The sequence below is a fragment of the Camellia sinensis genome, chromosome 1 (genome assembly GCF_055761805.1).
Source record: "Camellia sinensis isolate YWXY chromosome 1, ASM5576180v1, whole genome shotgun sequence".
NCBI classification, from domain to species: Eukaryota; Viridiplantae; Streptophyta; class Magnoliopsida; order Ericales; family Theaceae; genus Camellia; species Camellia sinensis.
In genome coordinates this window covers 238,441,714-238,456,876 of record NC_138961.1, presented here as the reverse complement: position 1 = coordinate 238,456,876, position 15,163 = coordinate 238,441,714, and the positions used below count along the sequence as shown (strand labels likewise).

The 15,163-nt window shown below is 36.3% G+C and overlaps 1 protein-coding gene across 4 annotated transcripts in view; it reads left to right on the top strand.

Annotated features, from left to right (window-relative positions):
• Window positions 1-15,163, top strand: part of LOC114322221 (amino acid transporter AVT1I) — a 52,746-nt gene that overhangs the window by 15,035 nt on the left and 22,548 nt on the right. For 2 of the 4 annotated variants that reach the window (XM_082899429.1, XM_028269503.2), the window contains one exon: window positions 5,730-6,049. The exons of 1 other annotated variant lie outside the window; for it this stretch is intronic. In XM_082899429.1, the coding sequence (XP_082755555.1) occupies window positions 5,730-5,759 (30 nt within the window). In that variant the 3' untranslated portion in view covers window positions 5,760-6,049. Of the gene's footprint in view, window positions 1-4,638; window positions 4,729-5,729; window positions 6,050-15,163 lie in introns of those variants that run through there. One more of the 4 variants, XM_082899417.1, reaches the window with a different exon arrangement.

Here is a 15,163-nt window from a genome sequence, read left to right as displayed (position 1 = left end):
CTATGCTATTGCTGATTGACTATCACAATGTATGCATATAGCAGGCACTGGTTTTGGCCACATTGGAATATCTTCAAAGAAGTGGCGAAACCATTATGCTTCTTTTTTAGCTTTATCTAAAGCTATGAATTCTGATTCCATAGTAGACCTAGCTATGCAAGTCTGTTTGGAAGATTTCCAAGATACAGCCACACCACCAAGAGTAAAGACATACCCACTGGTGGATTTTGAGTCTCTAGTATCCGATATCTAATTTGCATCACAGTATCCTTTAAGTACTACTGGATATTTAGTATAATTCAGCCCAATGTTACGAGTAAATCGGAGATATCTTAGAACCCTTATAATTGCTTTCCAATGTTCTACTCCTAGATTACTCGTATATCTACTTAATTTACTTACTGCATAAGCTATATCTGGGCGTGTGTAGTTCATCAAGTACATTAAGCTTCCAATAATTTGAATATACTCTAATTGAGAAATACTTTCCTGTACATTCTTAGAAAGAAACAAATTAACATCCACAGGTGTTTTAGCAAGATGATCATCATCTTTGCTAAATTTGTCAAGTATTTTCTCAATGTAATGAGATTGTGACAAAGCATAACCTTCTGATGTTTTGATAATTTTCATACCAAGAATTACATCAGCAAACCCCATGTCCTTCATGTCAAAATGTTTATTCAACATTTTCTTGGTAGTTTTAATCATGTTATTATTACTGCCTATGATGAGCATATCATCCACATAAAGACACGCAATGACATAACCTTTGTCTGTGTTTTTAATATAAACACATTTGTCACACTCATTAATTTTAAATCCATTTGACATCAGTGCCTTGTCAAATTTCTCATGCCATTGCTTTGGCGCTTATTTTAAACCATATAATGATTTAACCAATTTACACACTTTCTTTTTCTGGAACAGAAAACCCTTCAGGTTTTCCATGTAAATTTCTTCATCTAACTCACCATTTAAGAAAGCGGTTTTCACATCCATTTGATGAATTTCTAGATTGGACAAAGATGCAATAGCAATTAGCATTCTAATGGATGTTATTCTAGTAACCGGTGAGTATCTGTCAAAGTAATCAAGACCTTCTTTTTGTCTATACCCTTTGACCACAAGTCTTGCCTTGTATTTGTCAATTGATCCATCCGCTTTCATTTTTCTTTTAAAAATCCACTTGTACCCAAGAGGTTTATAACCTGGTAGTAAGTCCACTAATTCCCAAGTGTAATTTTGCAAGATGGATTCAACTTCACTACTGACAACTTCTTTCCAAAAAGGAGCCTCAAGACTGGACATAGCTTCTTTGAAAGTTAAAGGCTCATTTTTTAACAAAAAAGTTAGAAAATCTGGACCAAAAGATTTTGAGGTTCTAGCACATTTACTACGCCTAGGTTCTTCGTTGTCATCTTGATCTATCTCTTGCTCTTGATCTTGTTCTTGATCATTACTAGTAATAGCATCAAAAGATCTTTTCTTATTACTAGTCTCTTGTCCAATCTTATTCGGAAACACATGTTCAAAGAAAGATGCATTTTGAGATTCAATAATAGTATTTATATGCATTTCGGAATGTTCTGATTTATGAATCAAAAACCGATATGCACTACTATTCTTAGCATAACCAATGAAATGCATATCAACAGTTTTAGGACCTATCTTAGTTTTTTTAGGACTAGGAATAGCCATTTTAGCTAAACACCCTCACACTTTTAAGTATTTGTAGGATGGTTCTCTCCCATGCCACATTTTATAAAGTATTTGATTCACTTTCTTTCGGGATACTTTATTAAGAATATAATTAGCAGAAAGTATTGCTTCCCCCCCACAAGTTTTGAGGTAATTCAGAACTTATTAACATGATATTCATCATTTCTTTTAAAGTCTTATTTTTCCTTTTAGTAATTCCATTTTGCTGATGTGAGTAAGGAGCGGTGGTTTGATGAATTATACCATGTTCTTTACAAAATTCACCAAAAGGTGATTCATATTCACCACCTCTATCACTTCTAAGTTTCTTAATTTTCTTACCAAGTTGATTTTCAACTTCATTCTTATATTGAATGAAAGTTTCCAAAGTTTCTTCCTTAGTTCGAATTAAATAAACATAATTATATCTAGTATAGTCATCTATAAAAGTGATAAAATATTTTTTCCCATCTCTAGTTTGAATTGATTTAAAATCACAAATGTCACTATGAATTAATTTAAGTGGTTCCGTACTTTTTTCAATTGAATAGAAATGAGTTTTAGATAATTTTGCCTCAATGCAAATTTCACATTTATGATTTGAATCAATGTCAAATTTAGGTAAACATTCCATATTAATTAATCTATGCAAAGATCCATAATTAATATGTCCAAGTCTACCACGCCATAAATTTGAAGGCTCAAGCAAGTAAAAAAAAATGTGTATTTTTATTAATAACAGAGGGTACAATAGTCATTACATTCATTTTGAAAAGGCCATCAGATATGTAACCTTTTCCTACATACATCCTATTTTTGGTAAGTACAAACTTGTCACTTTCAAAAACTAGCCTAAACCTATTTTTACTCAACAAAGATCCGGAAACAAGGTTCTTGCGAATGTCCGGTATATGCAGTATATTGTTGAGAGTGAGTTCCTTTCCAAATGTCATCTTTAGAACAATCTTTCCTTGTCCTTCAACTTTGGAAGTTGAAGAGTTACCCATAAAAAGTTGTTCACCGTTATCCCTTATAGAATAAGATGTGAACATCTTTTTGTCGGCACAGATGTGGCGAGTAGCACCAGTGTCCACCCACCATTCTTTAGGATTTCCGACAAGGTTTGCCTCGGAAATAACTATAGAAAGATTTATGTCATCTACACCATTGAAAATATTGTCCACTTCGGTCATATGGGCTTGAGCAGGCTTCTTGCTTGTTCTTCCTTTGCCTTGGTGCTTGCTACGACAATCTTTGGTCTGATATCCCTCTTTGTCACAGATGTAACACTTGCCATTAAACTTGTACTTCTTATTTCCCCCCTCTAGAGCATTGTGCAAAACTTTCTCCATAAAACTTTCGTTTCTTTGCTTTTGAAACATGTTCCACCACATTTGCCTTTGACTCCATTGGATGCTTACCAGCTCGCTTCTCTGAATTGCGGTTGTTCTCCTCAATCCTCAAATGCACAATCAATTCTCCTAAAGACATTTCTTTGCGCTTGTGTTTGAGATAGTTCTTGAATTTCTTCCAGCCTTGTGGTAATTTTTCAATTAAGACTGCAACTTGGAAGGATTCACTAAGAGACATACCTTCTACGTGAATGTCATGCAGAATGAGTTGGAGATTTTGAACTTGGCTGATCACAGTCTTAGAATCAGCCATCACAAAATCCAGGAATTTGCCAATCACAAATTTCTTTGAGTCGGCATCTTCTGTTTTGTACTTTTTCTCCAAAGACTTCCAAAGTTCCTTTGCTATTTTGAGAGGACTGTAGACGTTGTATAATGTGTTGTCATGTCTGTTCAAAATGTAGTTCCGATAAAGGAAATCAACATGTTTCCAGCATCGACCGCAGCAACCACTTGCCAGTCAGTTTCATCATCTTTCAAAATAGGAGCATCCTCACGGAGAAAACGAGCCAGGTTGAGAGTAGTAAAATAGAACAGCATTTTCTGCTGCCATCTTTTAAAATCAATTCCTGAGAATTTCTCTGGCTTTTCACCATGATTGACTGGCATAGTCATAACAGGAGGAGGGGTTGGCGAAATTGCAGTCACCATATTCGTACTTGTTTGAGCATTAGTTTGACTAGTTTCAGCAGCCATGAATTCTAAATTATAAAACAAAATTATAATTATAATTTTATACTACACAAAAAATTTAAACCAAAACCACAGAATTTTAAATTCTGTGAAATAAAAGAAACAAGAATTGTAACTTTTATTTTCAATTAATTTGAAAATAAAACAAAATTTTATTTAATCAAATTAATTCCACACAGAAAATTAAATTTCTATAACACTTCAATAATTAAAATACTTAAACAAAACTTTAATTAACAAATACTCAGAAATAATTTCTGAAAACCAAAATTAATTTCTGACAAAATTTTACAAATAAATATTCTGAATTGTTAATGACACCAGTATATTACTACTAGTTGTCAAAGAAAAAAGACAGTATATTACTACTATCTGTCAAACAGTATATTACTACTATTTGTTTTCTAACCAGAATATTATTTTGTAAAATCACAGAAAATAATTTCTGTAAAAAGAAGAAAGAGAAAAGGAAAAAAATGAAAAATATGTAAACAGAAAAATTCAAATCTGTCTTAAGATTGTTAGAACAATCTTCTGTGTACAATAAATAAATTGAAACTAAATCAAACAGATAAAATAAATAACGTACCGAATTTATTTTACCGAACCGAATGAATAATAAAAAGATCAAGTCGAGTGTGTGACACTTTGTCCTTAAGACAGATTCGCCCCGCTATGGTGCTTACTGTTAAGTGGTGTCTATCTCTCAAGATACAATGATTTTCACAAATTGCAGTAGCACTCTAAACAATTTGTACGGCGAACAAAAACCTTATGTTCTATACTCTCTTTATTTTTTTCCTAAAATAATATGATGAATATATTATGCAAGGGAGCAAAAGTAGAAGGAAAGAAAATTTTCAGATTTGAAAGACTGCTGGAAATGGCCTCTATTTATAGGCAAACAACCAGTCCCGAACAGGTATGAAAAACAAACTGAACATGTGGCTTTTTGAATGAACAGGTGTTGCTTCAATTCAGAACAGATAATTGAATCTGTCTAGAAACTGCTGAAACTGTCTGGACAGTTTTGAAAGAGATAACTACTGAACATATTTGTTGGTAACTGCTGGACAGATTTGAATCTGCCTGGATGTTTTAAATCTGTTCGAGTTCCAATAGTTCTGAAAATTGTTTGGACTGTTTAACTTGTTTGGAATAATTGGACTAGAAGAGGTAATATTGGACAGAAAAATTAAATTCAAATTCGGCACAAAATTTGAATTAAGTTCATTAAGAATTTATGGAAAAAATTCAAAATAAATTTTGTCCAAAAAATTAATAGTAGAAAAGACTCGACCCACACCCACACCCGGCACAGCTCGAGTGCGCTTGCGGTGGTTTGGGCTAAGGTTCCATTTGTCCATAACTCCTCCATTTTACAAACTTGGGATGCCCTTGGAGCCCAACCCAAGTGTTGCTACCTAGAACTTATATACAAACACAAGTTCTCTTAAGTTTCCAATGTGGGATAACTATTTCAAGGAAACCCACATTTTGCTTTTTTAAATGTCCATTCCATGAACCCGAAAACGACGTCAAGTTCCTATTCACTCATAAATGGTTTTGACGAACTGTCTTCACCGTGTGACTTGCCATGCGGCAAGGAACATGCCACTTCTTTGGATCCACATCAAAAGACGTGTGGACCCCACTCAATTTTGGACTTATAGTTGGCTCAAAATAGGCCTATAAAAATCAAATTTTCCAACAATGATAACACCAGTAGTGAATGCTATCAAAAATAGGTTGCGATCATACTACAGTAAAAAACCGACTAGCTTGTTGATCAGAACCATCTTAGTGATCAGCACAGTCATCGTAGCCATAGCCGTCCCATTTTTTGGTTACCTAATGTCACTTGTTGGAGCATTTCTTAGCATCACAACTTCGATTTTAATTCCCTGCTTGTGTTACTTGAAGATCTCAGGCACTTATCGGTCTTGGATTTGAAGTGATGATTACAGGGCTAATTGTGTTTATTTGGCAGTGTGATTGCAATTATTGGTACTTACACATCGCTTGTAAAAATAATAGGGAATTTTTAAGCATTAATTAGTCTCTTATATGAGTAATAAAAGTTTCTGTTGTGTAATCCACTAGATTAATGTTAATAGAGTGGGCACCTTTATTTTTTGATTTTTAGTTTTTATTTTGGTTATGCAATGTGTATATAAAACCAATGAGGCCTAAGAAGGTTTGGTACTGGAATTTTAACTAAAGTCTGCTTGCTTCTGGGTCCATGTTTACAATCTGCCTTTTTGTTTTCTTGATGGATGTGTTTCTCTCCATTGGCAACACTTAAAAAAGTAAGTTTTTTTTTCTTTATTGATTTAAAATATATATATATATATATATAATTGTATCAAGTTTTTAAATTTATTTTTCAGTCCATCTAGTTCACAAGAATGTAAAAAAATAAATAAAATTTCACTAGAAATAAATAAATAAGTTGATTTTTTTTGGGGAAAATTATCCAAAAATCCCATATCAGCATCAGCAACCCCATTTAGGCCTACCGATTTACACATATATTGGTAGATCCCATAGGTGATAACATTATCACTATTAGGTCCTGTTTTGATTTATATTTTGATGTTATGGTCATTTGTACACTTTCCTTTACTGGGTCAAACAAAATTAGGGACCACGTCCATATCCTCATATCCATCAACTGTGGTATGTGATTGTGTGTGAGGGGGGAGAATATTGTGTAAGATTTGGTCACCATATTCATATCCATCAGCTGTACCACTTCCCACAAAGAAACCCCACCAATTGACCCCCATCAATGGACACATACTGACACACACAAACATCCACACACCCATCGCGACAACATACAAAACCAAAAACACAATCCATTAATAGTGAACTATAAATATTAGACATTTACACAGTACAAGCACACACACAAATGGCACACACCACATCTGCAATCAAACCCCCTATCGAATTACTTGCGAAACAAAATAACATAACGTTTGTGAGCCATTGCCACTGTTACAGTTCGTCCGCATGTCGACTTCCCCACCAACACAGCGTAAACACACCAACCACAAAATCACAAACCCTACACAGTGACACCAACACACAACATAAAAATGACGACTAACTCACACCACACCACACCACACGAAACCCTACTGTATTTTCTGGAACCCTAATCAATATTTACCACAAACACCCAATTGCAGTGACATGAAAACGGCAACACCAAAAATCTAGGGATTAAGCAACACTGTTACTTGATTTGGGGATTTCTATATCATAACACGCGGGCCAACTCAGTCGGGTTGGGTTACAATCGGTGTGACGTCACACCGTCTCACAATTACAACACACCAAAAACTACTATAGAGCATTTTTCCAATGTGACACCCAAACACCCGCCACTCTCAAAGTCAATCCAATCGTCCTCACACCCACTATGAAAAGCAAGGGCATTTTCGATACAACTCAGCCAACAAGACCAAACGGAGTACCAAATATATTTAAGGATTGATTGAACCACTTTTTCACATTTTAGGATTTATCTGTAACTTGTCTTTTTTTTTTATTTATAAAAAAGTGAACTTTTTTCAAATTTATTTATTTATGTTACTTTTCAGGTCGGTCTATTGTAGAAAAAATTGAAATTAATTTTTTTTTAAATTATAAAAAATAGTTGTCAAAACCAACAACTCTCCACTATTGTTATTAATTGATTTATGGAAAATGTTTGGGACCCCATAACGGAAGATCCTCATGACTCTCATAGATTTATTGACCATTGATGTGTTTGAATTTTTTTTAAGAGTTGTGTCTGATAGTGACATAAATAGTTAAGATCATTTTAGAGATTGTGGGGTCTCTATAATTACTGATTGATTTATTTTACTTTTTATGATATGTCATCATCTTGCGTTAAAAGAGAAGTAACAAAACCGGGTTGGCTTGGTGGTACTAGGTCGGGGGATGTGCTCTTTTTGGAGTTTTTGGTTTGAAATTTCTAAAGTATAAATCAACTTGTTTGATTCTTATATTTATGATTTATTTTTTAAAAAAATTGAAATTTTTTATTTTTTGTATTTTTTGTATTTTCACTGATTTTTAAAAATATTTTAAGTATATATTTTTTTAACTTTTAGATACACTTAATATAAATACATTCAAAAAGTATAATATTTGTGAAATTTTTTTTAAAAAAAATTCATTAAATACTAAAAATACAAAAAATACAAGAATTTAGTTTCGTATTCTTGCGTATTTATTAATTTTTAATTTTTTTTATAAATATTTTATTTTTTAGATATATCTAAGTAAGGTGCATTTAAAAAGTAAAAAAATTGTTTAAAATTTTAAAAATATTCACTAAAACAAAAAAAAAAACACAAGAAATAAAAAACTTAATTTTAAAAAAAATTAAATTTAAAAAATTGAAATCTACACTGAATCCTTTTTTGGAGCTAATCTATACAAAATTTTATCTCAATTTTGTTTGGTTAATCATTCTATTAGGTCCAGATATCGAGTTATTTAAAAAAAAAAGAAGTAACAAATTTAAAAGTGGGAATATGATGTACCAGATGGGACCGACAGCTAAACATGACATGGGTTATCGGATGTCCCAAAGGACTTGGGCCATGTTTGTTTGACTTTTTTAAGAAGTGGGATTAGATTAATAAATTGTTTAATTAGGGACATGAGTGAAGAAATTAACTATTTTTTTAGACTAGTAATTCCCTCAATTGGTAGAATTACCAATCCCATGAAGGGTTGAGATAAGAAATTGAGTGAAGATTGAATTTTTAAATGATTTTTAAGTAAAATTTATATTTTTTAGAACAAAAAAAAAAATTATAATATTTAAAAAATAAAAAATATTAATTTATATATTAATATTATCTATAGTATTGCTAATCCAATGGTATACAAACAAATACTCTTTATCTTACACCTCCAATTTAATACTATCACACTAATAATCTCATCACTCAATCTCATAGTACTCTTAATTCCCTCCATCCTATGCGGCTAAACAAACGTGAACTTAATGTTGATGATTAGTGTGTGAGTGAATTTTCGTCCACACTGCCAACTTAGTATTCAGTTGGAAAGTACTAGCAGAATAGATGATACCTGGCTGACGTGCAATAGAAAGAGAAGATTCCGGCGGTGGCTCGTCCACCTGGAGGTACTCCGACGGTCAAGTCAGTACATCTCTTAATGATAATCAATAGTGTTAATCTCACTGTTTAGAATGTAAACTGCGTACGTTAGACCCATCGGGGGTGCCTTTTTTTTATAGTTAACTCAATCCTAGTCCCCATAGAAGCCTAGTTTTAATGGACTTCTGCTTAGTGCTTATCCTGGACTCTCCAAGAGATAAAGATAAACTCCCTAAGAGTATTATCCTTATCCATGCTGAAGTCTTTCCTCATTTTAGGACTCTTTGTGCCTTATCCGCTTATCTCGGATTCCGATATCTTCGGAGATAACCTCGGCCTATAGGAGATCACCTCGGTGTCATGATCTGGACACGTGGCACCTCGGCTGACACGTCTGCATCACCTTGGCCACTTGCTGGTACTCTGAAAATGTATCCCCACAACTGCCCCTTAGGTTCTATTACCTTGGTATTCTGAGGTGATGGAACCTATATTGGTACTTCCTACCAGTACGTCGGCTTAAAGTATCTTAGCCGAGATCATCGCCAAGGCCGACATTTCTCTTTAAAGAACAAGGACTCTAAGAGCTCTTTTTCGCGTATGAGCTGTCATACACAATAACTCAATCGTTTTAGCCACATACCTTCCCCTTATTGGATCGTGCTTGTGACGCGCCTGTAAGCTGTCTCGCGCCTGCGTGTGCCGTCTGACGAATCCGTTGTTCTAGGCTCATTAATTTTGTTTTGCCGCCGTTTCAAGTTTTAACAAAACTTTTTTCCCCCTCTTCCATCTTTTCACTTTTATCCATCGTTTCTAAGGCTTTCTCTCTCTCTAGCTTTTTCTTCCAAATCCTCCATTGTTCAAGCTTCCAAAGTTCTGCAACTTGCTCTGTCCACCTCCTCCGGCGAGGTTCTTGCTAGTCTTTTCCGCAGTTGCAGTTCGTCTGACTTCGGCAAACTCAACATCGGCTTCTTTTCTTTGGTGAGTTTACTGTTTCTCCTAATTTCAGTTTTTGATGCTCTCCATTACTCGTTGCCATTACTGCTTTGTTCAAACATTCGATTTGCGAATCATATATCTGAACGTGTTTATTTCACGACTTTGCTCTTGCCCATGTCTTGAATATATGTACTGTTCACAATTTTTCTGCACTTTTGCCACTGTTCTTGGCTTCGTGCCCCTGTGCATACTCTGTCACAATGTTCTTGATAGTTTCATTACTGTTCTTGATTCTGAAATACGTTCCTGTTTTCTGTTTGTCGTGTTTTTGCCAAATTCTTGTCTCTAATCTTTGTTTCCATAGATCTAGATTTGGGATTTGTTTGTAGAACCCACAAATTTTTAGGAAAAACTGAAACGTATTCAGTCGTCAATTTTAGTCGAGGTCATTCAAAATCATCACAAAACATTCCTGTGACACCCCAAATCTACACTATTGGTTGCAGTCAAGGGAGAGTCACTAATGAGTCCTATGGTCAATAACCAAGTAAGAACCTAGATCGCCGGAGAAGTCAAATTAGCCTCCCTTCTAAGTCCAGCTTTCTTAGGCAGCGCACTACCCTTTTGACAGATCTTAAAAGGTATTGACACAAGGTCTCATAAGCATCGATAAGGTTCAAACACATAAATGTTAGAATATAAGTACATAACAACCACGAATATTCTTAATTTCAAAAGCTTGTTCTATTACATTACATCCCAAAAAGAAAATTTAAATCTTCATATGAGCCTTACAAAATGTCAAAAGAAATTTATAACTTTCCTAAGGTAGCCAAAAGTCTTCGAAGGTTTCAGGCTCGTCGTCTCCAGCTATAAGCTCCTCTTTGGCACCTACCATGATACGCCGTGAGCTTTGAATGCCTAGTAAACACACACACACCCCGTTCCTTTTTCCCAGCCCAATACACAATCACAAATATAACCTCAAGTAATAAAGCATGATATTAAACTAAATAGATAAAGGGTTACAAGCTAGATGTTAGTAAACTAGAAATCCCCCAAAGAGATTTCGTCCTCCCAACCACAAGAATCGGACGCGGATTATTCGGTATGCCCCCTCTTTTGCTGCTTTGTTGCAGAACTAACCTCGGATGCCTACCAACGGTTATATACCGCGTAGCGCCAACCGCAGGGCCTCAAAAGAGACGGTAAAATAGGGCCTTGCCCAAATCCCTCCTCACACTAAACCACCTAGGGTCCAAATACAACCGCTCCGTTCAAGGGTTTTCAAAACCACTTGCGCAAGACTTTAACTTTCAAATAGGGAACGTATCCCAACAATCCAAATATCACATATTCTCTTCCTTTCATTACTTCGAAAACCCAATACCCTCCCTATTAGGTTTCCCGTTGAATTAAATGTTTTAAAACAAGGTTAGTTCAACTTATAAGACAATAATATCCATATAAGCATGCATTCTTAAGATGAGAAAGGTAAATAACATAATCACAATACATATAACATGATGCCAAGATATGATCATAAGCTAATAAGCAATCTCATGAACTCAAGAGTATAAAACATCCATACATAACAAAATTTCCAGATTTAGTATCGCATAAAGATTAAAATGAAAGGCCTATTTTAGATCCTTCACCGGACTTGGTCTTCCTATGGTTCGTAGGGAATTTGATCTAGTTCCTAGAACATTTTTCAGAAACGGGATTGCTTTTCCAGATTCTAAGTTATTCAGAAAATATTTTAGCGCTATCCAGATTCCGTCCAGATCCGCTGACCGTTACGAAAATTTGATTTTCTTGCAAACCGCTTAATGTTTTTTGATGAAACCAATTTTCGTTGAAATCTAACACCTTAATGAAGGTTTTGACATAAAATAGAGGTCCAGAATAATTTTATACATTTTTCTAGAATTTCTGGAAGTGGACTGCAAAAACAGATTCCAATGTACTATGCCCAAAACAATAAGTTTTATGAGGAAAGGGTTCCACCAAGGGAAAATTTTCATTTCTTTTGTGAATAAAACATGCTAACCAACATATATTTAACTCAGAAAATTTGCTTGAAAGAGTGCCCTTGGAAAGTTGAGAGATTGGTATAGAAAAAGATGGTTTTGTGCCAAAATGGAGAAAATACAAGATAGATGGAATCAATACTCAACCCTTAGCATCTTTAACATAAGAACTCATTAATAACAGATCTGAAAACATTGTTTAGAACCCTTAGAAACATGTATTGAAAAAAGGAAAATGAACGAGAAGGTTGTGTTGTGGCTTACCTACTAAGCTTTGCACAAGAAAGCTCTTTTCTTTCTTCCTCTTCTTCTTCTAGACTTCTCTCTCTTGCTCTCCTCCCTCTCTCTAGCCGAATGTGTGTGTGTGGGTGTGGTGTTTGTGCTTTGCCAAGCTAGGGGAGGTTGGTATATATAGGAAAATTTTGATGTAAAATGTCCTAAAAACCCATTAGTTGGAAATAGATGGAAATGTTAGGATTTTGCTTGGAGTCTAATGGGATAGGAGTAACTAAGGTGCTAAATCATAGGATTAGGCACTATTTAGTTGATCTTTAGTTGAAATGTAACTAGTATAGGGAACATTATCCTAGGCCTAGGGTACTAAGTTTTGGTTTTCCTAGAATATCATGATAAAAAATCTTGAAATTTGGCTCCTCTCTTCTTCCTAGGGTGGCTAGCCTTGGGGAGTGTGATGGAGTTATTATTTTATTAGTTTTGGTCCTAGGGCACACTCTTCAAGGTGTATATACATATCTTACAAGATTGATGGTACTTCAAGGTACAAGGTACAAGTACTAGTTTTGGGTAAGTTTTGAATTTTAAAGAAAAGTGAGGGCTTGGAGTTAAATACATGTAACTTAGGTAGAATTAAATTAGGTTAGGGAACCTAATCCGGCTAGGGTAATTCCTGGTTCGATAAAAATAAAATAGTAGTGCTAACCGACAAGATTCGAATTAATTCAAGTAACCGAGGGGCTTTAAGAAAATAATTCAACATTAGGGTTTTTAAAGAGAATACATTTTTCAAGGGCCTCACAATTCCCTTCCGAAGTTTCACACCTTTCACTTAAGCCGATATTATCGGTATGTGGAGGCATAGGGTAGACACCCCGACCAAGGTAGAATACTTTAGGCGAGAGTTTTTTATCTCTGCCGACGTAAATCTAAGGTTGGCTGGGGAGGATGACTCTGTTATGCCCACAGCTGATTCTATGCCCCTTCCAGTTGTAGTTTTCATCGAGTGCGGACTTCGACTCCCACTCGATATCTTTTTTTGTGAGATAATCTATTATTATAAGTTGAATCCAATGCAGCTTGCCATCAATTTCTACCGAGTCATAAATGGTATAATTGCCTTAGCCAAACAAGAAAATGTTAGGGTTACCTTAGCCGACATCCAATATTGCTATACCATGTGTGGCCTCAAAAAGATACAGGCTATGTTTACTACCTCAAACTGAGGTCCACAGAGTACAAAATTATTGCCGACCTCCCAAACTCCAACAAGGGAGCTGGGGATGATTACTTTATCACCTTGGGAAACTGGGAGTTCGCTCCAGACGAGGACCTCCACCTCTACCCTCTTCATCGAATAGTTTTTGTAGAGGGTAATGGTAAGAGCCCTGTGCTCATACTTACTTGTTTTTAAAGTCTTCAATACTTTGTTTATTCTAATGTCTGTTTTTTCTTGCAGCTCTTCCAAAACCAAAAAAAGGCTTTCAAAAGTCTTTTTTCCCCAGCAAAGGTTTGAAGAAGTTACTGGACCTTCCAGTCCACAAGCGCAAAGCTCCCCTGCTACTCAACTTTATCCCGACCTATAAGTCGGTTCTTCCCGACGTTCCAAAGAAGAAGAAGAAGAGTCTGTCTCCTCCTTTCGCCACAACTCCTCAAGCTGCCTCCTCATCTCGGCCAGATCAAGGATCGACCTCTGATCCAACTGAGCAGCCATCTACCTCGGCTCCAAATCTGATCCCGATATCCCAATGCCGTCGACAATGCTGAACAGTTTTTACTGCTGAAATGGGCCGCCAAAAAGCAGTCACTAAGGATCTTTGGCCAATATTCCTGATTCAGTTGATGCCCAATCAGCACTAACCCAGCCAAAGCCGAAGACAAAAAGGATTAAGAAGGCTCAGCCAAAGGCAACGGTGACTCAGATTGATACTGAGGACACCTTGCCAATCTCCAAATTGGCTGAGAGGGATAAGTCCCATTCTGCCGTTGAGAAGAGGCTTGTCGAGGCCCAACCATCTGAGTCTACCCGATCAAAGAGGCTGAGGTCATCCACTACAACTACCTCGGGGTCTCAAAAGCACGATTCCCCCTGGGCCCCCCAAATCACACTGGAGAATCAGCCAGTTAGAGCCAGCGATAGCGCTGATGACATTAATGTCAGCGTTGCCCTTAGTACCGCTCTTCTTCTTCCCGGCGATCTCGACCGAAACGCTGAGTTGAGTGAATATGAAAACTATGCTCTGATGCTCTAGCGCTCTGTTCAAGTAAGTGTCTTTATTTGGCAATTTTTCTTTCTTTCTCTCTTTTATACTTTAGAAAATTTTGTAATAACTTCTGCTCTGTTTTATTCGTTCTTAGGCAATCTAGCATGCCTATTCCTTCTCAGTACAATCTTTTGAGAACCGGAAGGAGCTGGCCGACAAGAAGAGGGAGGTCTCCAGTCTACAAAAGACTAATAAAAACTTGCAATCAAAGATGAAGACCTTGGAGGATCAAGCCGAGGCTGCTATCAAAGCTCAAAATGACGCCGAAGAAAAGGCGGAATCCGCCGAGGCCATCAGGAAGGTTCTTGAGGCCCAGAAAAGAGAGGCCGAGGAAAAAATGTCCCAGGCCCAGAAAGAACTTCAGGACGCCCTGGCCACAAAAGACACCGAAGTCAAGGCCGCCGACGAGAAGGGATATAATGAGGGGGTGGCCGATGTCACGGCAGACTATGAAAAGCAAGTGAAGCATGCATGCAACAAGGGTTTCACCCTTGGTTGGATATCTCTTCTAAAAAAGCTTGAAGTCCCCGAGGACTCGCCCCTTAGGAACACTGACGTTATTCCTCTTCCATTCCCTCTAACTCCAAGTCAATCCGACGACGAATCTGAGTATGAGGAGGAGACCTTGGTGAGGAAATCAAAGGAGGCTGCTGGGACCAAGTCCTCTTCTCTGAATGAGCAAGTCCTGGACTTGACTCAAGATGAGGAGGGTGAGGAAGTCCCCAAGGATGCCACTC